Source organism: Emys orbicularis, chromosome 15 (genome assembly GCF_028017835.1).
Source record: "Emys orbicularis isolate rEmyOrb1 chromosome 15, rEmyOrb1.hap1, whole genome shotgun sequence".
NCBI lineage: Eukaryota > Metazoa > Chordata > Testudines > Emydidae > Emys > Emys orbicularis.
The window spans coordinates 31,732,393-31,756,007 of record NC_088697.1 but is presented as its reverse complement, the minus strand read 5'-3'; the positions used below and the strand labels follow the sequence as shown (position 1 = coordinate 31,756,007).

The 23,615-nt window shown below is 41.6% G+C and overlaps 1 protein-coding gene across 1 annotated transcript in view; it reads left to right on the top strand.

Moving 5' to 3' along the window:
* CADM1 (cell adhesion molecule 1) overlaps nucleotides 1–23,019 on the top strand; it is a 290,220-nt gene extending 267,201 nt beyond the window's left edge. The window contains exons 10-12 of the mRNA XM_065417204.1: nucleotides 9,244–9,297; nucleotides 21,724–21,855; nucleotides 22,901–23,019. Of these exons, the coding sequence (XP_065273276.1) occupies nucleotides 9,244–9,297; nucleotides 21,724–21,855; nucleotides 22,901–23,019 (305 nt within the window). The remainder of the gene's footprint in view (nucleotides 1–9,243; nucleotides 9,298–21,723; nucleotides 21,856–22,900) is intronic.
* Nucleotides 23,020–23,615: the final 596 nt, after the last annotated feature.

The window sequence follows — 23,615 nt, the reverse complement described above, 5'->3', positions numbered from 1 at the left end:
TACTAATAGCTTTAATTATTTAACTGCCTTGAGAGGGCTCCATTACACCAAGAAGCACCTGTTTTTCAGTATGTTAATCTACAGGGGTGAGAGTTGTCAGGTTTTATCACAGAAACAACTTGAATGACAAGATGTGCTAGGCAAACTAGCTCTGATAGTCTTTTCAGCCTTAAAAATTTACCTGAACTCCACAATACCTTCCTCTTAAAGTGTTCTTTCCCTAGGAAGACTTTTGGGTTTCTTTCCAAGCTTGTGTTGCTGGAGTGTGTATGGAGTATACCAGATGTTTATGTATGTTGGCCATTTGTTCTTACCAATCTGAGTGAGCATGTACACGAATGATTAGAAATGCATGGGCATGATATAAAACCAAATGGATTTTCTCCAAAAAACACTTAAAATTAATTAAAAATTTAAATCCAATAGATTGGTAGTAAAGAAAATGTGACTGTAAGAGTGGAATTTACGGCTAGTGAGACGTACAAAACTACAATCTCTGAAAGGTTTTTTTGAGTGATTATGATTTTTGGAGTGTATCCTAGAGGCCTGGAAAAGAGGAGCCACGTGTGTGAGTGTGTGTATGCATGTGTGAGAGTGCGTGTGTGCATGTAAAACAATAGCCAAAAGAACCCTGCCATTCCGATTTTCTCATGGTACAGAATTTGCAGCAGTAATGCATGAGTGACTTAAAGCACGAACTTTATTAACTCTTCTGTTTAAAAATGAAATAACTAAATTTTCTTGTGCATTTTTTTCCTTTCTCTGCACTGTTCATTATCAGAACTCTAATAACAGCATGGTCATGGCTGGCAGTAGTGCTTGTGTTTCTGCTGCACTGCGGTAAACTGGTTTTACTGAAAATTTTTAAAAATCCGCTTTCCCTTTTTATTTTTTCACTTCATAGTGCCAGTGGGGCTGAAGCTCCCCCATGCATTTTGAAATCCCAATTCCCTGCATCAATAGAATTAATGTGAGCGTTGAACATGGTATAGCAATGGCAAAAATAATTAGTTAAACATCTAATCCCATAGACTTTGGAGAATAGGCCGGGTCCATTCCCCCCCTCCGCATCCACCAACATCTAAATTTATTTGCTTTAACAGTTTAAAGTCTTTGTTCCATGGTAGGCTTAAGAGCTTAGCCTCGTAGGTCATCTACCCTTTAAGAAACTTCTCTCTAGAATTGCCGAACTCCTTCTTATACTGCCTATATAAAGAAAGCATGTATCTGAGGCCATGCTTTTGTTCATAATGCACGGTGTTGCCACAGCAAAGACAATATCTGAACTGTATCATTTTCTCAAGTTCTTACCTCGAGTCAGTTTTAAACAAGCCCTAAACCAGTTTTAAAAAATAATTTAAAAACCAGTGCACATTGTACTTCACTACAAATGGCATATCCATTCTACATGTGTACATATTTATCTGAATATATAAAAATAACAGTCAGAAACTGTAATTCAATCAAGGGATCCTGCTAACTGCATACACATTGCAAAAGCACACCCTGAAGAGGCTAATGAATGGAGGAGAAGTTTTTGATGGCATTTCAGCTATAATATTTAGCCAGGGAACAGTAGGTTACCATTTTAGTGCAGACAGAACTCCCACGAATAATAGCAAGGAAATAAATTGGTTGGAAAAAACCCTCCTAAAGCTGACAAAGAAAGAAAGAGACAGAATTTCATAATAAAATGTCTGTGACACCAAAATCTGATTAGAGGTTGAGGGAGGAAAAAAATATTATCCATCTCAATATTGTAGATATTCATGCTAGCTAAGGAGGGGAATAGGTAATTGGTAGCACATGAGGGGTTTTTGATGTTGATGGTAACACAAATGTCCAATGGGTTGTTAAGTTACTGTTTCCTTTCTAACAATTACCCACTCTGAAAATCAGGCTTAAGATGGCATCCCAAACTGAGCCATCCAAAAGCACTAACCACTTTTGAGAATCTTGGCCATATAAACAGTACAGAAAAGAACAATCTCATGCTGGCTTCTGTATTGACATAATAGGGCAACAGTGGGCGCCTAACTGCTATTTGTTCCATTTGAAAATTTTCCCCTTAATGTATAACCCTAATAGTAAATATAATAATTTAAAATGTTACCTTGCACGTCCAATCCTTGGGGCAATTTAAATAAAATGTCACAAAGATCTCTACGTATGTTTTAAGATGTCTGTCGACTGGTGTAAAATGATTAACATAAAATAGAGCCATAATTTGATATTTCCTGTCTTATAAGGAAAGAAAATAATTGTTGCTTTAAAAAATAGAGATTATTTACGGGACGCTACACAATGTTATTTTGTCAATATAAATCTGAATAAATAGATGGCATACTAACGTAATCACTTAAATATCTGTACCTGGAAGTGATTAAACTTGTAACTTGATGTTTTCACCTTTTTAAGTTTTATTATTTGGCAGCAAAATTGCATCGGAGTGAAAAGTTAACTTTCATTTATTTAAAGAAGTTGTAGAAGACTTAGCATACATTTTAATCAGAAATGAAGAGAAAGGACTTTAATAGTCGATATGAAAGTTTAATGAGAAAAATCAAGTAGTAATTTACCACATATTTAAAATGCCTCGCAACAGATTTTAATACTGTTCGGTGACATTTTTGAGTGTACCAGGTGCAGGTAGAAACTGAATTGCTGAATTGTTAAATTTCCTTTTGAAAAAGATTCTTTGCTTCATAAAAAATGCAACGTTGCCCTTTTTTCATTATTGAGAAAACGAAGTTCCCTTTAAGTGAAAGAGAACACTGTACAGAAGCAATTTTAGTGAGATAAAAATTGAATGGCTGCTCTTCAGAGCACAGGTTTGCATGTCTAATTCTTCTGAGAGTCCACTCTAATTATATTTATACTAAGATGATCATATTACAGTAAAAAATGTGCAGCTTCCTGAAATCGAACAGTGGCGCGAAAACAAATTTCGTGCCATTAATCTAAATGGTTTTCTACATTAGTAGATAATTCAAGCAGTAGATTCCAGATGACGTGGTGTATTTTAAACACTATGTCATTGAAAATGACAGTTTCATCTATAATGAGGTGTATGTTGACTGTCTGCTGCTTTCTAATGGGGAAATTTTGCAGATCAACAATATTGTATAAACATCTTCATCTTTATTATTAAAAAAACACCTCTATACCTTCTTCCTAAAATCTCTCTCCACTCAAAAGAGAATTTGAAGTAAACACAAGCTCTAAACTCCATTTTTGCCATTCCTGAATAGCAACTATCCTTATAGGAGCATATATAACATTATTTGATACTCCATTGGACCACGTAAATGAGAGGGATTAACTTTCTGAGATTTGCAACTATATTGTTAAGGTGCTTTTTGTTGCCCATTTATCATTATTATTTGAATAATGGTAATGTGTCTTTATACAATTGATAAAATCATTTCTGCAAGAGAACACTTTCAACCAATAAAATCTCAGGAGACTTGGATGATCTTTCTGCTCATACAGCTAAGGCCCTGTCCACTCTAGGAAAGAGCCGCAATCTGTTGTCAGCAGTTTTTAGGTAATCTGGTGCTGGCCCTTGTCCATGCACAGCTGATGTGGTCAGCAGCAGTTCAGCTAAAACCGTACTACTTCTTAGTGTATATAAATCTGAGTGTACATTCTTTGGCATCCAGTCACTTGCAACAGCAGTTTATTACAAGTACCAGTTTACTTCATCGCACTGGGTGTTATCCCTTAATTAAATAGAATTCTTTGACCTTCGGATACTTTATTGGTGCTGACACTTTAACAAAGTAGTAAAGAATAAGATTGTCCTCGCTAAACCAAATTTTCTATGCTTCCCATCAACCCCTCAAAAAACCTTTTTTCAAACACACTTAAAAAAGATACGACTGTTCAAACCAAAGCTAGTTGGGTTGTAGTGGTAGCTTGCAATAGCTCTTAGTATTTAAAGGTCACGGAAGGGGTTTATCCTGCCTAACTGCTTTATCAGCTTTGAGGATACTTTTCCACAAACGGATCAAGTTTTGAAATTAAAAAAAAAAAAATCATTTTCCATATCAGATTTTTTTCACTGAAGATAGAACCTGCAATCTGCTTGTACAGCTGCTGTGCAGTTTTGAAATGTGTTCTTCTTTGAGTGACTCCACATGTCCATTCCACTGTAGGTGTGCGTCTCATGCACAGTTGTAGAAGATTTTTTTTCCCCCTCAGCAGTACCCATCGGGGTAGTATGAGTGCCATTTGGTGCCTCACGCCACTGCATGCAGGTACAAAGGGCCATGCTACCCCCAACCACACTTAGTTCCTTCCTCCTGCTAGTAACAGTTGTTGGAGCACCGAACTTTGTATCTGCAAGCCTTCCTCCTTTTAGTGTACACAGTGTCTGTAGAATTAGTTTTTAGGCTAGTGTAGTGTTTGTACATATTTAGAATAAATTTAGGGTAGTGTTTTTCTAGAGTGGGCTTCCGAGCCTGGTATTGGACTAAATGCCTCTGTCTCCTGACTTTGGGGCCTGTTACTCATGTAACAAGTCTTGTGCCAGTGAGCAGCCCACACCCCATCTTCCGTAAGTGTCTGGGAGGTGTATGTGAGTGACAAATGTCACGTTTGTAAAAGGTTCAAACCCCAATTGAAAAAGGATCGCGCTGCCAGACTCCAGTTCCTGCTTGTGGAATCTGTGCTTCGCCTGCCCTCAGAACCTTCCCACTCTGAATGCGTATGAGCACATGAGAGTCAGTTACAAGTGCTCCCCCCTGTTAGGAGTCCGGAGGCAGATCCTCGTTGCTGGTACTCAAGAAGAGACAACGTGAGTCTCCCAAACACTCTGTATTGGGGCCTTTGAAGTCTATGGTGAAGGCACTTGAGCAGAGGCAAGAACTCAGAGGTGCCCTCAAAGAGGAGGCATCCCCAGACACAGTCAGTAAGCCTGGAGGGATTGCTGACTCCAGAGGCTGGGACAGGTCCATTGCAACCAATCCCCAAAGGACCAGCACGCGTTTCGGTACCATAGACTCCGGAGCCCTTTCTGGTGCTGTCTACAGCCAAGGCTTTCGAGGCAGCCAGAGAGTTGCTTAACCTGTCGGTGGCAGCTTCCCCTGATGTTTGGGTATCTGGCCTGGTACCAGGATTGGAAGCACATGGTCCCAGTTCCAACCCCAGAGCACCATTCAGTACTGGTGGCTTCTGTAGTTGTGGCCCCTCTTCATAGGGCTCTATCTAGAGGAAGCCAGCAATGATCTCACTGGTACCCCCATCTCCAGACTCAGAACTGGCCTCCCCGGTACCAATGGGGTCAGCTCCACTGTGATCTGAGGTAACAGAGTCCGTTGGATCATGTGTGTCTTGCCCCAAGCATGCCCAGCAACCCGCAGTGGGGTGCCTGCCCATCATGGTATTGGCCACAGCCGCAGCTCTCTAAGGACCAGTGGCCTGCACGTAGCTGGGCCCTGCCTCCATATCAATGGCCCTTTTGGAACCCTAGGGGCTTCCTTCCATGTTCTAGAGTCTCTTCGCTCCCTTCGCACCCTTACACATCACCTAGATGCTGGGAGCATCTGCAACAAGGTCAGTCTTCCCTCCTCCAGAGTCGTGCAGGCGGAGCTGCGTGCACAGGACTGTCCTGTGGAGGAATTAAAGGAGGGGACCTCCTCAACAATCCTGAGCTGCCTCCTCTTCATCAACTGATGAGGTGGTAGTGACTGAGCCAAGCTCTCACCGTCCCGTTGATTTCAGGGTTGAAGAGGGTGGTTGCAGCTCTGTATCTCCAACCAGAAGAGGTACAGGAAAGGGCATGCAGGCTTGTGGACATTTTAGCCTCTGGAGGACACTCTAGGGTAGCTCTCCCTATTCATGAGGCTATCCTGGAACCTGTCACAGTTTTATAGTAGACCCCATCTTCCCTGCCAACCACTGCTAAAAGGGTGGAGAGAAGATATGTCCCTTCACGGGGATTCGAGCACTTCTATAATCACCTTCCTCCAGGCTCCCTGGTAGTTGCTGCTGTTAAAGAAGAAGAGAGACACGAGGCCTCAACGTCTAAAGGAAAAGAAGCAAAAAAGCTAGACCTGTTCGGCAGGAAGCTTTATTGCACAGGAGCTTTACAGCTTAGGGTCGCAAACCAACAGGCTCTGCTGGGCCAGCACAATTTCAGCCTTTGAAGTATCCTGAAGTTCAGAGACAAGCTTCCTGATGAGGCAAAAGCAGGAGTTCACTTCTATGGTGGAGGAGGGCAAATTTGTTGCCAAGACAGCTTTGCAGGTTAGCCTGAATGTGGTGGACTCTGTGGCTCGAGCAGTGGCTTCGATCATCACTCTGCATGTTCATCTTGGCTGCAGTCATCAGGTCTTCCCCCACAGGTGCAACAAACCTTTGAAGGCCTCACACTCTTTTCTGATAAGAGAGGAGAGGCTTCACAGTCTTAAGGATTCAGGGGTGACCTTTCTGTCTCTGGGGACTTGCACACCAGTGGCAATAAGAAAGCCGTTCCATCCAGAGCTTTCCCAATACCTTCATCCCTTCTTGCCACGTACCCAGAACCTCTCCACAAAGAGTAGAAGTTACAAGAGATGACTTCCTCCTCTTTGCTCTTCTGCAGTTGCCAGTTCTAGGCAGATTGGGTCCCCTGAACAATCCTTTTGACCTGTTGGTTAAGAGCAGTACACCACTCCCCACAGTGCCATCTTTCCCCACTCCAATCACCTATCCCATTTCCGAAGTGTTTGGACTCGCATCAACATGTACCTGTGGGTCTTATGGACAGTGGAAGTGAGGTACACCCTTCGATTTATTTCTGTACCCGTCACTCTTCGGGGACCACTCTGACGAGAGCATGCTACTTCAGGAGATTGTCTCCTCTCCTCATGGAGCCCATGCAGGAAGTTCCATGCCCTTCAGAGAGAAGGGATTTTATTCCCATTCCTTCCTAATCCCAAAGGCAAAGGGAGTATCAGGCCTATTTTAGATCTAAAGCAGCTAAACAAGTTCCAAAAGACAACACAATTCCGGCTGGTTACTCTAGCACCTGTTACTCCCTTCCTTAGATCCTAGGGACTGGTCTACTGCTCTTGACTTAAAGGATGCTTATTTTCATGTGGTGATTCACCAGAGCCTCAGAAAGTTTCTCAGATTCATGGTCAATGGAAGCCGCTGCCGGTTCACAGCAGCCCCTCGCATCTTCACAAAATTCATGGCTGCAATAGCAGCATCCCTGCGAAGGCCAGGAATCCGTGTATTCCCCTACCTGGATGACTGGCTAGTGAAAGGCTGGTCCAGGTCTCGGGTATTCTATAGTGTAGCCACTCTTCAGTCTGCTTTCAACACACCAGGGTTCCTAATCAGGACAGAGAAATCTACCCTGACACCTGTTCAAATAGAATTCATTGAGGCAGTCCTGGACTCTACAAATCCCAGGGCTTTCCTGCCGGAGCAGAAGTTCCAGTCAGTGCAGGTTGTTGCTCGTGATCTGTCAGAATGTGGTTCAGAATTGCCTCAAACTTCTAGGAGAGACAGCGGTGTGCATGACGTGGTGCAGCATGCCAGGGGGTTGGCTAGCCCTTGTGTACTCGCCGGCCCATCGTCAGTTGACCTGGTAGTTCAAGTATCTGCTCAGATCTTGTCCTCCCGGGGCAGGGGTAGAACCTGCAAGTGTTGATGAGGGAGTTTCCTTTTGCTCCTCCATAAGTCACTCACTCTAGTCACAGATGCATTGGATCTAGATTGGGGAGCTCACTTAGGTCCCCTTCAGACTCAGGGCCTTTGGTTTCTTGAGGATCTAAATCTCCATATAAATATCGGGGCACTTTGGGCCATCTGTTTGGCTTTCGTGGTGTTCCTTCTGCGTATCGAGGGGCGGAATTCGTTGGTACTCTTAGCGCAGAAGCCATGTTCTAAGTATACAAACCAGAGGGAGCCCATTTGACAACGTTATGCCGGGAGGCAATCCTCCTTTGGAATTTCTACATCGCCAGTTCTCTCAACCTGAGAGCTGCTTACCTTCCAGGAGTTCAAAACACTCTGGTATACTGCCTGAGCAGGTCGTTTGCAGATCACCACGATGGTATCTGAGCCCAGATGTGTCCAGGTCCATTTTCTAGCAGCAGGGAACTCCCCAAGTGGACCTGTTTACAACAAGAGCAAACAAAAGTCATCTTTTTGTTCCTGAGCAATTCACAGCCCAGGTTCACTGACTGACTGCGTTCCTCTGACCCTGGTCAGAAGGCCTGTTGTGTGCCTTCCCTCCAGTTCTGCTCCTGCCCAAAGTCTTGTCCAAAGTCAAGCAAGATTCTAATAGCCCCAGTGTGGCCATGTCAACATTCACTCTTCTTTGAGTAGTGTCCCTATGGGTGCTCACTGTAGGTGTATTTGCATCCCTGCGCCTCTAATTGGAGATTTTAGGTAGCAGTGTTTGTTCGGCCCACATGTGCGTTCTCCCTCCCTGCTTGAGTCACCTACAGTGAAATGGACATGTGCAATTGCTCGAAGGGGAAAAAAACCTTATATCTACTTCTCTGTAACTGTTTTTTAAGATGCGTTGCACATGTCCATTCCATGACCCACCCTCCTCCCCCTCTTTATCAGAGCCTTTCTAGAAGGAAGGAACTGAAGGGGGGTCAGGGGCAGCATGGCCTTTTATACCTGGATGCAGCAGTGGAAGGCACCAGAGGGCACTCCTGCTGCCCTGATAGGTACTGCTGAGGGAAAAATCTCTTGACGCTGTGTACGAGGCGCATACACAGTGGAATGGACATGCACAACACATCTTAAAGGACAACAGTTCTGGAAAGGTAGGGTAACCTTTTTATCCAAGATATCCATAAATTAATAAAATGCTGTTTGTGTCAACATTGGCCAAGGATTTCAATTTGTATTGTAACTAGAAATAAAATTTTACATACATACACACGTGTAATCTAAATAGAACTGTAATAAAGTGATAAATCACACCATTTGACAGTTAACAATCAAGGTTTGGGAAGGGTTTTTGCATGCTGTTATGGATGAGTGATTTTGAACATTGACCTTCATGTTTCATGTGTTTTAAACAGTGTAGACTGAGGAATCTTTCTGACAGTCTATCAGTACTAAAGTAGACGATTGGAGAACTGCATTTACAAGCTAATCTATTCAAACCATCCAAAGGTGGCAAGTGACTGACTCACTTTTTTTTCCAGTAAATCCATCCTCAAATGTTAAGTGTATTATTGTTGTCCCTTGAGGAATATAAAGAAAAACGAGTTTGTTTTTACTTGTAAGGCTTTACTCGGTTGCCAAATTCCGCAGAGGAACTGGACTATGGGGATCTCTCAGGTAAGGGCGAGTAATTAGATAAAACAGTGTTGTGTTCAATCTGTGGATACTGCTTCCACTTTGATTTCTGCATCTTGGCCATTTTGCATTGCACAGTTGCTGTTGTGTAGCAATTAAATATAGAAGCCTGTCTTTTAGAAATATACTTGTTTTCTGCTTCTTTTTTCCTCTCTCAATATTGGCATGCATTTACATATTAACATACTTCAGAATGGGGGCAGGGAAATGTATGCAATACGATGTGATTCATATTTCAGGTTGTCAAACAGCAACTGTAAGTTCAGTGGCTTGAAATAATGTTTTAATCCTAATTAGAGAATGGTTCAGTTGAAATTTTGTTACATTTGTAAAACACTCCCGGATGTTGGATTGTATGAACGTCTATAAAAATGCAGTTTGCACTAAATCTACCCTGCCTGCTACTTCATGTTGTGCTGGGAAATTGTCATGACATGATTATCTCAAATGGGGAGAGAAAGGGACAATTCTTTTATCACGCGCTATAATGTAAATTAATTAGATGCTTTGAACCTTTTTTTCACAGCAGACTGAGCAACTTGCACAAGTAGGTTTTATTGCTGATTTCCCAAATGCAGGCATTACTGTTACAAATTAAGAAACAAACATCTCTTCAGCGGGCGATTTGGGAGGGGTGGATGTAGTTGAAACACAGACATAAACTATGGTACATAGATGTATGTTAAATCACTTGGTCTCACTTACATCTAGTCAGATGAGCTCCTTCTGAACATTCTAAATACTCTAATTTAGCACGTGCTGTCACTGCTTCACTTTTAATTGTTCGTTTTACTGACCCATTTTTATTTGTGCTGTGAGGTCTTGAGTGCACGTGAACTGTGAGGCACCATGTGAGACTTTCAAACAGTCAAGAAAGAAATGGGCCATATGGGTTCCCCTTCAGGCGTCAGAATGGGGCTCTTCTATAGTACACAAAATCATGGTGAAGCAGACCCACTTGAAGTCCTGCTTCCATTGTGGGACTCCTGGCAATTGTTGAGGGGGGCTGGCTGCAGGGTCCATAGGTACTTGGGAGCAGCGCTGCCCAGAGGCATCGTCTTGATTTGATGCTTCTCCATTTTGTAGTAAAAAAAAAAAAAAGTCCAATTTTATACCTTTTTTTTTTTACTTCATAGAAAGTTTTGTTTTATTCCCAGTAAACTTATCTGCGTCTTTTTGTGTGTGCCACTAGAGGTGTAAATTGGCCAAGTGGTTAGACATTATTGAACTACCGTGCATTTTATCCGAATAAGACATCCCATGAGCTGTACAACAGCTGTAGAGCCCGGCGGTGCTAATAATGATACCTCAGGCCTGAGCCAGTCCTGATAGCTAAGAAGTACCAGGTGTTTGTGATGTATCAATGTATGGAGGGGAAATGATTGTTTTGATTTGATAGTTAATTAGAACAAAAAAACTATAACCAATTAACTGAATAACTTAGAGAGGAATTCCCTAGTCGAATTGCTGAAATGAATCTCTTCCATCACTCCTGTTGCTGCTTTTTGAGTGGAGCTGCCTGTCTCTCAAATTCCTGACCACAGCACAAACTCTCAAACTGAGTGTAGCAGGCTGTTGAGGAATGGATAGTACTGACTGGCATAGGGACAAGGTAATAATTTTGTTTAATTTTCCCATTTTGCTTCCGATGCAGCCAGTGACTCATTCTGTCTAGAGGCATTGACAGGATAGCATATTTTCTGCTGATAGGTGTGTTTTTCTATTTGAAGCTTTAAAATGTAGGGCTACATTTTCAAAAACCTTCACAAAATCCATTGCTAACACACCTGCTACCCATACCAAGCGGGTGAGAAGGTGTCCTGTTTGCACGAGCACATGCCCATTTGGCATGTTTTTGCAGATGTAAAACAGACCATGTGTTTTGAGAACTTGGTCTATAGGTTATTAATATTTTGTAGATTTTTAAAAACTGTTTTATTACTTATGCGCATGTGCCCAGAGATTAACGCCACCAACTTTAGTCATCAACGTCACTTAGAATTACAAAAGTGTCTCATCCCCTTCCTTAGCTATAAACCAGCATACACTAACCCCTTAAGCAAAAGTCTGAGGGTATGTCCACACTGCAATAAAACACCTGCGGCTGACCAGGGTCAGCTGATTTGGACTCAAGGGGCTCAGGCTGTGGGGCTGTAAAATTACAGTGTAAATATTGAGGCTGAGGTTGGAGCCTGGGTTCTGGGACACTGCGAGAGGGGAGGGTCCCAGAGCCCAGGCTCCAGTCCAAACGTCCACACTGCAATTTTATAGTCCTACAGCCCCAGCCCTGCAAGCCCAAGTCAGCTGGCACAGGCCTGCTGCGGGTGTTTTATTGCAACCTAGACATACCCTGAGTAGCCAGATGGGCCGCCTGTCATGCCCAGAAGGTCAGTCAGCAAACTCAGGCTTTCCGACATACGGTAAAGGTAAGTTCCGAGTTGAGAGCCACCTACTGAAAATGCCCAGCCTCCAAACTTCCAGTTCTAAGGCCTATGAGTGAGTGTCCAGCTGATCTCATCTCCTTTACATGTATGTTGGGAGACTGGCATTTTGGTGGCTAGCCAACATTCAAGCACGTTGGGCTTCAAAAATGAATAGCAACACCTTGAATTGCACCCAGAGTTGAACAGGAAGCCCCTCCAGACAGAATTATTGATGAGCTCTGGCATCATTAAATGCTAGTTAAGCAACAGGGTTTGCGCAGTATGCCATTTATTTCTGGTATTCACACCCTGCCAAATAGTTCCCCCGGGGACTCTCCGAACAGTACAATTATATAATGCATCTATTCCCCTGCATCTAGGTAGGTAGGTTCCAGTGGCCTGTATGACTTTTGCTGCTTGAGGTACATATGTCCCTATGACTCAAACATTTGCTCTGTAACATAAGACCCTATTGCTGTGAAATAATTTGTTTTATGCTCACAGGAACTCATATGAAATTATTCCCCCATCAACCCCTCCTTGGCACCATAGTATCAGGGGTATCGTAGCTGTAGTCTTGTCAATCACTCACCTGTCACAAGTGCTAAGATGTTTTTTTGCTTATGATTGTAATAATCCAGTTAAATTAATTCAGTAAATTGTAGTTTCCCTCCCCACAGATGCATTATAGTCGTCTTACTTTTCTCAATGGTGGTGATACACATCTTGTAAAACACTGAACAATCAAGGAACAACCATGTAGCCTCTGCATCTGGTTTGATTAGCTAATCAAAACCTGATTAGCATCTTTGTTCAAGGGGGATGCTGATTAATCAATTACTATTGATTGTAAGCGTGGCTTCATTCTCTAGCAGAGAAATGTCTGAAGAAACAGCCAATAAAAATTGAACAGCTGTCATAGTGATTAAATTTATTAAAACAAGATACATTATTTTTTATGAAGCTATCTTGAAATGGGTCACTGCAGAGGAGCTTATTGATTGAAGAAGGATGAACTCCTTGAATTTCTATAGTTTGTTAGAGACCAAATTCAATTATAATACAAGACAAACAGGTTAACACCAGTCTTAAACAGTCCATCAATAAATTAGAGTAGGTGTAGCGCACTTAATGCTAAACTGTCATCATGAATAATAATATCATCCATTCCTACTGCATCCGGGTAGCAATTCCAATCCTTCCCTATTTATGGATGAACATGACACATTTCTCCAAACTAATGACAGGCACGAAAAATCCCAAACCCCATTGCTGCTTTAGCTAATACCGTTTTCATAGGCAGCTTGATAAAACTCACCACAAAGCAAGTTGACCAATCAAAGTACTTCTTTAAATAGAAAATGCACTTTGAAAATGTTCATGGTCAATGTTTTTTTTAGCCTCCTAGTTATTAGCAGAGATGGACTGGCTTTTTTTATTACATGTTGTTATACCTTTTAGACAGTGGGTAACATCTTCAAAAGTGCCAAAGTGATTTAGTGGCCGAAGTCCCATTATGAAACGTGATTTAGGTAAGGAGCCTAAATCTCATTGAAAGTCAATGGGCCATAGGCTCCTAAGTCACTTTTGAAAATGGGACTTTGTCTCCTAAGTCACATGCACTTTTGAAAATGGTATTCATTAACTTTACCTTTTAAAAGTAAGATATTTACTGGGCTTAGGGTTTTTTTTAAAAAACATCGCTTGTTTTCCCTTCTCGGGCACAATCCATGTATTGCAAAAACATGAGTAGTATGGTAGCTACGAAGAGACTTTAAAAAAAAATTGTCCCACATCATAGCTTAAAAATTAATTTCCCCCTAGAAATGGAAGCGCTGTTAAGAAATTTTTGTGGGAGTACAGCGGTAAATCTCAATTGCCGAAATTAACGGCCAAGCTGCACATGCACAAAGGGATCTATCAATCTTCTGCTTTTACAGTACAAATGTGCACAGAAGAAACTTCAGAGCTGTCAGTTACCCCCCCATTTCTCCCCCCAGAAAATGTTTTAAGACCTTGGTCTACATAGCAGAATGTAAACCAGAAAAAATAGACATAGCAGCTACAGTAAATCAGTGGAGTAAAACACTCTGTTCCCTGAGCCAGAGGTGGGACAAACTATATCTCCTTAAGTGCTTTATTTACACTGTACCCCAGGTGGTAGAAATAGAGCCTTAATGAGCCACAATGGTGGAGCACCTGGAATTGCACTACGAACCACTGTGAAGGTGCATTGTTAAAAACAGTCCTTGAGGCTAGTCTGGCCTGGTGATGCGGTGCTGGACATCAAGTTCAGAACCTAAAGTTTCTATGCACCGTGGGGGTTGGGAGTGTTGTGAAGAAACCTTCCATCCCTTTAGTCACCCCGGGAGCTACTGTGAAGAACCTTGACTCATTGTGGGGGCAGCTGTTTTGTGCAAGGGGGACAGGCTGATATAAACCCAGCTTCTCAGTTTTAATTACCAGGTCTAAATTCCATCTAGGACTTGAACTTGGTCACCTAGGGCTTTCAGTTCTTGTGCAGATTTTTAAAATAAAACATTCCATTTCGGTCAGTGGTTTTACAGGTGTGTTGCCTTTTTTTTTTTTTTTTTTAAACTTCTAAATCAGATATGACTTGGATTTTAAACTCGGGCAAGTGATGAGTCCATTGTCGTATCTTATCCAGTCGTTCTCAAGCTCTGAGGCTTGAGTTCTCACCGCTTGCAAAGAGAGTAAAAAGAAACTCAAGGGATCTGGAAAATATAAAATATTACATCTAAAAAATGGCCCAGTAAACACAGAATCAAACAGAACCATTCACCGGTTACCTGGAAAAGATCTGCCACAGTCTAGCCCAGAGCTCCAATCTTGCTCGAGCTGTTTTAACCCACACTATCCGAAAACTGCCACCAAAATCCACTCCCTTCTTTTCAGACAATCGATAGTCTCCAGTATTCTGGTTGTTTTAAAACAGTTACTTCTCTGGAAGTCCAAAATATCATGTCCGCTTTGGAAACTGGGGTTAAGTAGTTGTTAGTCTTTAAAACTATAAATTAATTAAAACAGGATATTCAGGTTTAAAAAGCAGCAGTTAACGGCATATGGTACTGTGAAAATGATTCTGGACAGAAATTTGTCTGGAATCAAAAGATGCATAAGCAGTTTCACTGATCAGTTTCATAGTCCAACATGGTGCTTTCGACTGTTTTTTCTCCTAATTTATCCTCCCTCTCACAAAAGGTAAACATGAGGCCACTATGGATTTTTCCTTAAGCCAGAAAAACAGGTATACAAAGTGAACTGAAATGCTACAGGTTTCAGGGTGGGAGCTGTGTTAGTCTGTATCAGCAAAAACAAGGAGGAGTCCTTGTGGCACCTCGTTGTTTTTGCTGAAATTCTACAGATTGCACACTGCCATGGGTTCACTATTAACTGTATTATTTAATCCATCCTCCCCAGAAATCTGGAAATATATCTAACTGAGCTATGGTGTTGAATAGATACTATTCAAAAGAGCATTTCCTTTTTTCCTTATGTATACTGTTTATCAGATATGCTCGTTTCAAGGAAAACTTCAGGTTTAATATATTGTCAAAGCTCGGATATTTCTTAATTTGTAGATAATGTAACAGTTGGCTTATCCAGTTTAAAAAAAAAATTAAAATAACTTCCAACGTCTCCAATTCCCTGTACTTTTAAATGGGAGCAGAATGTTCTTGCTGTTAATTCATATCAGGCTGACCCCCTGGTTGAGACGTTCGCTGTTGTATCAGCCCCCAATTCAGAGTCAGCAGCTCCATTTTTTCCCTCAATGGAGGCAGTACAACAGTGTTTAAAAATTCATTGTTTCAACCTATATTAAGTTATTAATATAGCCCTCTAAGGAGGTGGTGAAACAAATCACTGCAGTTTTCCTTTAAGATGCTTTGACATATTAGAACCGTACTTGGATGATTTTTTTTTTTTTTTTTTTTGCTACGGTGCAAAGTAGTTGCTGAATAGCGCTGTACCACTGCATGCTGCTCAGAGAGCAACATGCAACACTGTATATTCACCTGTTTCTTACCTTCCTACATTGCTTCCTCTCAACCAAACACACCCTTAAAAAGGCTATGCCCTTTCGAGACCAGCGTGCTCCAATGTATATTAACATCTTAATGGGAAAGCGGAGCATGTATACATTTCCTACTCTCTGACAAGAGGGAATTAAATGTCAGAAGGATTTGTAGCATCTGTAATTGAATTGGTGCTGAGCAAAGCAAATCTTAAGGAAGAATAACATATTAGGATTAGCAAACAATGTGGCATTTTGTCAGTTCCTGCCATCTAGCCTGTTCCCCCTTCAGTAATAAAGTTGTTTGATTTTTTTTTTTTTATCATAGATATGAAGCTACAGTGGGTTTTGTAAATTGGGGGCAGCATTTTTCAGCAGATGCCTTTTTTAAGGTCAAATCTTTGTTCCTGCCACCAATTTTGGAAAGCTGATGCTTCCACTACTCTCTCCCCTCTTCCCTCCCTCCAACATCCCTTTCTTTCCAACAAAGAATTGGCATTAATCATTGACTATTCCCTGTGTTAGGATAATGCCCCTCCTCCCCCCTGCTCTGAAGGGGCTTGAGTCATTGTTTGTAACAACACGTGATCTTCAGGGCTAGTAACTGAGCTGAAAACTCAGCATGCATGTCCAGGAAAGAGCTCTACCATCTGGAAAAGCGCGCATGTGTGCGTGGACATAATGTATGCACTGTAGGTTTGCTACTGCAGCCTGTACATGAAGATTTCATATGAATGTCAATAGTAGCGTTGTGTGTTTGAGCTACAGGATGGGGTTCTTACTCCCTATATCTAAAGCACCAAGTAAAAAAGAAGGTAAGTTCCCATCTCAGGTGTGAATTTTTTTGTTTGTTTATTTTGCACTTGGGTAATTTAATAGGAAAAATTAAATAGCCTGATCTGATGCCCTGTGGCACTTTAAAATAAAAGGAAAATGATCTGTTTCCAGTCATCCCTAAAAATAGAAAGGTTCATTCATTTCAGGATCGGTTGTGTCAGATGCCACCAAGTGATTCCCCAGTGATATCTGCCCCACTGAAAAGCCTCATTAGCGCTTCCTGCATTAGTAGTCAGAAACTCTATTAGTGTTAAGTGTCCTGACAGTGGTGCTGCCTGTAGGGTTGGGTAAGAGAGGTGATGCTTATCTTTCAGTGCTTAGTGGAGAGTGGTGGCTAAGGCATGAATATGGAGACGTGAAGAAAGAGGAAGAACACAAAGGTGTGAAGAAATTAGTGACAACAGGGGAAGAAGAGGAGATGGCACCAGATGCTCTGGTGTATGGTGACAGAAAGCCATATAAGTCCTTAAACGCAGTCAGCCCCTGCCATTAGATGGTAAGCTCCTCTTCTTGAAAATCCCATTCAAAACACTGATAAGCATTGGCAATAAGCAGAAAGGCTGATCCATCTGTCTGGAGGGAAGAAAGTCTAATTTTTTTCTATGATCATTGTTATTTCGGGAACTTTTTTTCTTCCTATCAGTGAGACACTGACCCACTTGTGAGTGGGGCTGTGCATGATTTCTGAAATGAATCCTTCACTCGAGGCCTCTGTTTGGATCAACAGTGGCCTTGCCTGCCAGGTGTAATCTTAAAGGTGCAGGAATTCATGGATGCCCACTGGCAGCTAGACTGCATCAGTTGTTCCATTTTCCATTTAAAAAAAATTAAATAATGAACTTTAAATATCCCCTGAATTTTCTTTCCCAGTTGAAATGGCAAGTAGCCAAACTGCCCAGAGAGAGACTAGATGAAGCAGAGAGCAGAGGCAGTGGTGGTTTTATTTTGCTCTATGAAGCTGGCTGCAGGCTGCTAAACATGAAATATGTACACGAAAGGATGGAGCTTGATGGTTTAGAGCCTGTGCTCTCTGGAGGCAGAGTTTAAAACTTTATCTTGGGTCACAAATGCGATGAGTTATCAGGGAGTCAGCTGAGTCCCTATCTGTCAACTTTATGAAACAGCCACACAATTTGACATAACTGGTAGACTCTGCTCAAGGCCCAGGATATGAAGAATAGGGCTGCAAGACGGGATTAGCATGTATTGGCAGAGCTTTGTGGGAGACTCAGTACAGACGTAACAGGGAGGTTCTGCAGGTCAGGAGTGGGGTGCATTGGCAGAGTCCCTGCAGAAGTGACTTACCTTTCCTCAGCTGAAGGCTGTTTGTGAAGATGGGAGAAGTGGGAGCAGGTGCATAAATACATCTGATTGGGTAATACTGTTTTAATTGAGTAATATGTACAGCATTTCTAGGGAATAAACATCCAGTGTATTAGCAGTCAGACTCTGAGAGAAGTTCCTTTCGTTTGATGGTCTAATACAAATATGAAGCCATTTTCCTCTAAGGCAAAAGTGCACTGTTGACTGACTCTCAGATTTGTCTCTAGATGGTTTGCAAGTACTAGACATCCTCAGTGTATTGTATTTAATTTTTAATTAACACGTAAACTTAGACTATTTAGCCATACACGCAATAAAATAAACTTGGAGCGTATACTTGGAAAAAAATATTGTTTTCCATAAAAATAATTAAGAAAAATAGTGCCTGTCCCAGTGGAAGAAATCATATTTAATAAACTGTGCTGGCCAAAAATGTTTGTCAAGCTGTGTTTGAAAGTCAATTCTCAGGGAAGCAGGGACATGACTAAAGACTCACTGCTCTTGACTTAATTACAGATTGAACAGAAACCACCAAGGAGCTGTCAGGCCAGTGGCTTTGGCACAGCACTTCAGTAGATCTCCGGCTGGGGTAAACCAACGTAGCTCCACTGTAATTGTTGCTATGCCGATTTACACCATCTGGAGCTCTGGTCCTATATTTGTCTTTTTCTCCATCTGCGTTGGATCAAGCAAAATGCATCTTGGCTCCAATTCTTGGGCTGTGCTCTCACATGATACAGATATGCTTTGATGTGCATACTTTGCCCTAACTGTTCCCAACGTCAGCAAGAAATCCTTACTCTTAATTTGGGGTACGTCCATCTCTCTGGCAGAGAGGGTGCAGCACTAGGAAATCATAACGTCTGATGTTGCCAGTCTGTAGAGTTAACTAATAGAACTGCAATAAACAAACTGAGGAAGATAGGTGAGTTAGTGTGGGGCGTTATTTAATTGTGTGATCAGAGTGAGACTTGGAAGATACCTGTTGAATTGGTGTGCTTCTGCTGTAAGTAGCTGTGAAGAGTGCACATAGATTTTAGAACAAATAAAAATAATTGGTTACATTGATAAATACAGTGAAACCTGTCTTAAATGACCACTGAGTGGATCAGCCAACTTTGGTTGTCTTGTGGAAAATGACTTTTTAAAGACCTTAAATAGTTGTGCTGGAACATGGAATGAGATGATTTTAGAAGGGTTGCCTAGAACACCAGTCAGGGATCACCCGTTGTTCTAGGTGCTATATTGACAAGTAACAGTCCCTGCCCCTAGTATGTTTGCAGTCTAGGTGCCAAGGGGGACATGATGTTTGGGTGGGGCAGCTGTCAGTAATCATGGTCATTACACCGCTGGCCACAACAGCAAATGCAGATGTATTTTTCTGATAAGGCACATGTCTGCAGCTCGGGTAACAGAGGAATGCCCTTCTCAGGAGAAATTTTTTCAGGGTATATTTTGCAGTCACTGGGAGCCCTTCTCTGCCCTTAGTTATCAGGATCTGCACCTTTCTCTGAATTACTTACCTTTGTACATGTATCTTCTGTATTGTAAATATCTTCTTCCTGTTTGTCTCCACCCAGCTATGAAAAATTTACTTGGGGGGGGGGGGGGGGGGGGAACTGACTGGATCTGAAACCCTTGGCAAGTCATGATTAGTTAATTCTCCTCCTTGAGAGATCAACATTTATGGTTTTTCAACTGAGTAAAATATTTCATTGGTTGCTTTCCTGATAAGTTTTGTCCTTTGGATACACTTTGTCATTGTTAGAGAGAATTTTGCATTTCATTTTTCTAATCATGAAGTTGTAAGGAATAACCTATATGGTATATACCTGCCATTTGTAGGCACTGTTTTGTGAGCACCAAGAAGTCTTAATCCATATCACGCTTTTACATTTCTCTAGCACATTCTAATCATAGTTAAATGATTTCTATGTATATCATGCCAGAGCTACCCCAGTAGTGAAAGCTTTTGGCTACCAGGAGAATATTTTTTGCCACACTTAGTTTAACGTATTAGATATATTGCTGAAGGGGATTTTATTTAACATGGTTCTGTCTAATTGGCTGCTCTTCATTTTGTCCTTTTAATGTGCACCTACTTTGACCTAATTAAACCTAGACATTCCTTAGTCTATGCCAATTCTACCCATTTTGTTCTGTTAAGTTTAAAAGGCAACTCGAAGAAACACTTTAAGATTTTTTTTCTGTTTAATTTAAACTGTTTTAATTAAAATGCATTTTATGGAGCTCTCGGTCACGAATTATTTACTTACATCCTTCAGTTCTTAATCTTAGAACAGAATTGGAAATATCGATAGAAAGTGTAAATCCTGAACTCCCGCTGAAAACATTGTATCAGGTTTCGGCTCAAAAGAGCACCATTACCTTTAGCTGTCACGGATCTGTACACTTGATCGATAAACTTCAAATATTATTAGAGGTGGAGGCTTCAGAGATTTGCTCTGTTATTTGGAGAGAGACGGAGATAAATCTTTCTTAAAAATTGACTTGAATTTGCACTCTCAGTCTTCCTGGTGAAATGCATTTCTCTTAGGTGTCCGGGCAACTGCATGTGGGACAGATTTATAGGCCATGTGCTGCTTGTAGTGAAAGATTTAAATGGTAAATCCTTCACATATGACTTCACAAATCATGTAAAGTTAAAAGATTTTTACCGTTTCTGTTGCTGCTGTGCTTAAATTGTAAGGTACGGCTAGTAAATCATTTTAATAGAGGTGTCGCGCTTGACTCAATAAAAAAAAAAAGAGACAATGGTTTAGCTTCCATTCCAAATGTTAATGTATTAATCAACGGGAGAATAATTGTTTTTTACTACATTATAAATCTCGGTTGCCATTAGAATTGCAGCAAGGGTTGATGTAGCTGCATTCTTAAATTAAAATTGTTTACACTGCTATACATTCATTTTACATGGCCATAGCTCATTCTGGGTTCATTTCAGAGTTGTTCCCCCGCCAAATAAGTCATTCCTCTCTAGGGTACTGGCATCCTAAGGGAGAGATGCTTATAAAAGAAAATTAATTGCATGGCGAGGTGTTAAATAAATAAAATAAAGCGGTTGGAGGCAATGTACAATTATTGCTCGCTATCTGTGTTTGAAGAGGGTTTTATGGTTTGCATTGAGAGTTCTGCTATTTGATGCATCATGGAATGGTATTGAGAAAAAATGTATTTAATCACATAATCCTAGATTTCTTTTGAAATTACAAACTTGAGAACTTGATCACTTTTTCGCGATGCAAATAAAATTTTGGGGGATTGAACATTCATATAAATAAATATCCTGTTGATATTTCCATACAACTGATATTTGATGTCACCATACTGGCACTCCCTGGCCAATTGTTAGATCATCACCTTTACCTGGGGGGAGGGAGAATTGAAATTGGGGACGGAGGTGTGGACAGACCCTCACAAAAGATGCAGATGATTCCATGTCTCCCTTCCCTTCCCGATCTTGTTCCACATGCATTAGTGGTGACTCTGCTGCTGCATGGTGGAAAAATACCTTGTGAGTTGATCAGCCAGGCCTGTCTGCACCCTTGTGTGAACTGACCCATCGGAATCAGTGGTTCTCAACCTGTGGCCCAATCTGCACACAACTGCCCACATCTCTCTCACTCACACTCACACACTGCAGTGCTTTACCCCTCTCCTTTTAAAAGTAAAAGGGTGGCTTTTCCAACCCTGGGCACAACGGCAGCCAGACCTTCAAATCACCCTGTAATAAGTCCCAAATTCCTATTCCTCTTCTGCTCTCGACAGATTCTCGAGCAGGTGATGAAGGGTCCATAAGGGCCGTGGACCATGCGGTGATCGGCGGGGTCGTGGCCGTGGTGGTGTTCGCAATGCTTTGCCTGCTCATCATTTTAGGGCGATACTTTGCAAGACATAAAGGTAAGCTGAGGCTTAAAATACAACGTTGGGAGGGTTTGGTGTGGTGGCAGCTGTAACACTCAGTGATACAGTGCACTGTGTTTTGCCACACAGCAGGAGAGAGAACAGAAAAAGCAGCAGACGGACTTGTATAGTGGAAAGGGGATCCAGGAAACAGGAATACAGGATGGGAGGAAGCTAAAAGCAAGATGGGGCGCACAATAGAGACCGAGAAGAAGGGGGAAAGCGCATCAGGATTGGGAGAGAAGGATAGATGAAAGAGATGTCATCCTTAATGGAAGGGCATGACGTGCTTAAGAATATACTAATTTATTTCTGCACTCTCGTGTACTGGGAGGGTCAATATCATTCCAGACTCTTACATGGCATGAAGTAACTTAAAAATCATTCTGTTATTAATTCAGTCCACTCATAAGAGCATTTAAGGCCCTTTGGTCAGTGTGGGATGCTGATGATCATCACTTGTTGTATGTGCTCCTGGGAACTCCTATGTACTTTGCTGAGCACTGCCAGTGTCACCGCTGAAGTGCCCACCCCCGCCCTCCCGTGCTGGAGGCTCTGATTGAAATGACAAAATTTTAAAAGGGGTGGGGAGAAGCATGGTTATTGGTAGTTCTCAATCTACCCAGTCATGGAGAGAAACTCGCCCTGGGTCATTATATAATGTCCTAACCAGTCATGTTCGTTCTTTCCTTGGGGTCATTTTTATAATGCCCTAGACTGTCAGTTTCAAAGCCCCCTTGCAGAATTTAGATGCACAATTCCTACTGAATTTAGTGTGCATCTAAATCCATGAGACAGCATTGGAAAAATCTCAAGCTTAATGTCTGAGGTCATTGTGCTGTCTTGCGGATTAATGCTATCACAGCTGTTTGTTTGAGTAACACCTACAGAACCCCTAGATTCAGACTTCTCTCCTTCCTTCCGGTGATGGTTCTTTTTCTCCCCTTCTCCTGGCTTCTTCGCAGTAAAGCAAGCAGCAGTGTTACAGCCATTTATGCAGAGACCATCAATGAGTCACAGAACCTCACTGCTTTATTTTCAGGTACATACTTCACTCATGAAGCCAAAGGAGCAGATGATGCAGCGGACGCAGACACAGCTATAATCAATGCAGAAGGAGGACAGAACAACTCTGAAGAAAAGAAAGAGTACTTCATCTAGATCAGCCTTCGTTTCAATGAGGTGTCCAACCGTGGACAGTTACTGGCCCAATTTAGATGACAGAGACAGTGATATTGGAAGTTGCAACCAGCTTGTGTCTTTTGTTTTTTTGTTTTTTTGTTTTTGTTTTAAATGAATGGGTGGAGAGATGTCAGACTGGGAGGATCCGGGATTGGCTGTGTAAAAAATGTTATTTGTAAAGTACACTCTGCTGTTCGACACCTCAGTTTGGGTTTTATTTTTTGGCCAAGTCCAGCTTGGATTTAGTTTAGTTAAGTCATTTGCAGAAAATTCTGTGCCTTGTTTTATTTTTATTTTATTTTATTTTTGGGAGGCGGGGAGCGGGTTATGTGTGTTTCTTTTCTTTTTTTCCCCCCCTTTCTGTTCTCTTTTGGAATTGCCTGCTGGAACCCCTTGGAATAGATTTAATTGTTTTTAGTGTTTCTTTATTTTAATGCCACTATTTTTCTGTTCAAAATTCAATCTCATTGGAGGAGGAGAACCAGTACGCTTTAGATTTCGTAGTTTGCAATTCAGTGTATCCATAATACATTCTTCTCTGTTGTCTTAAAGGCTTGGATGAAGAAGCTATGAAA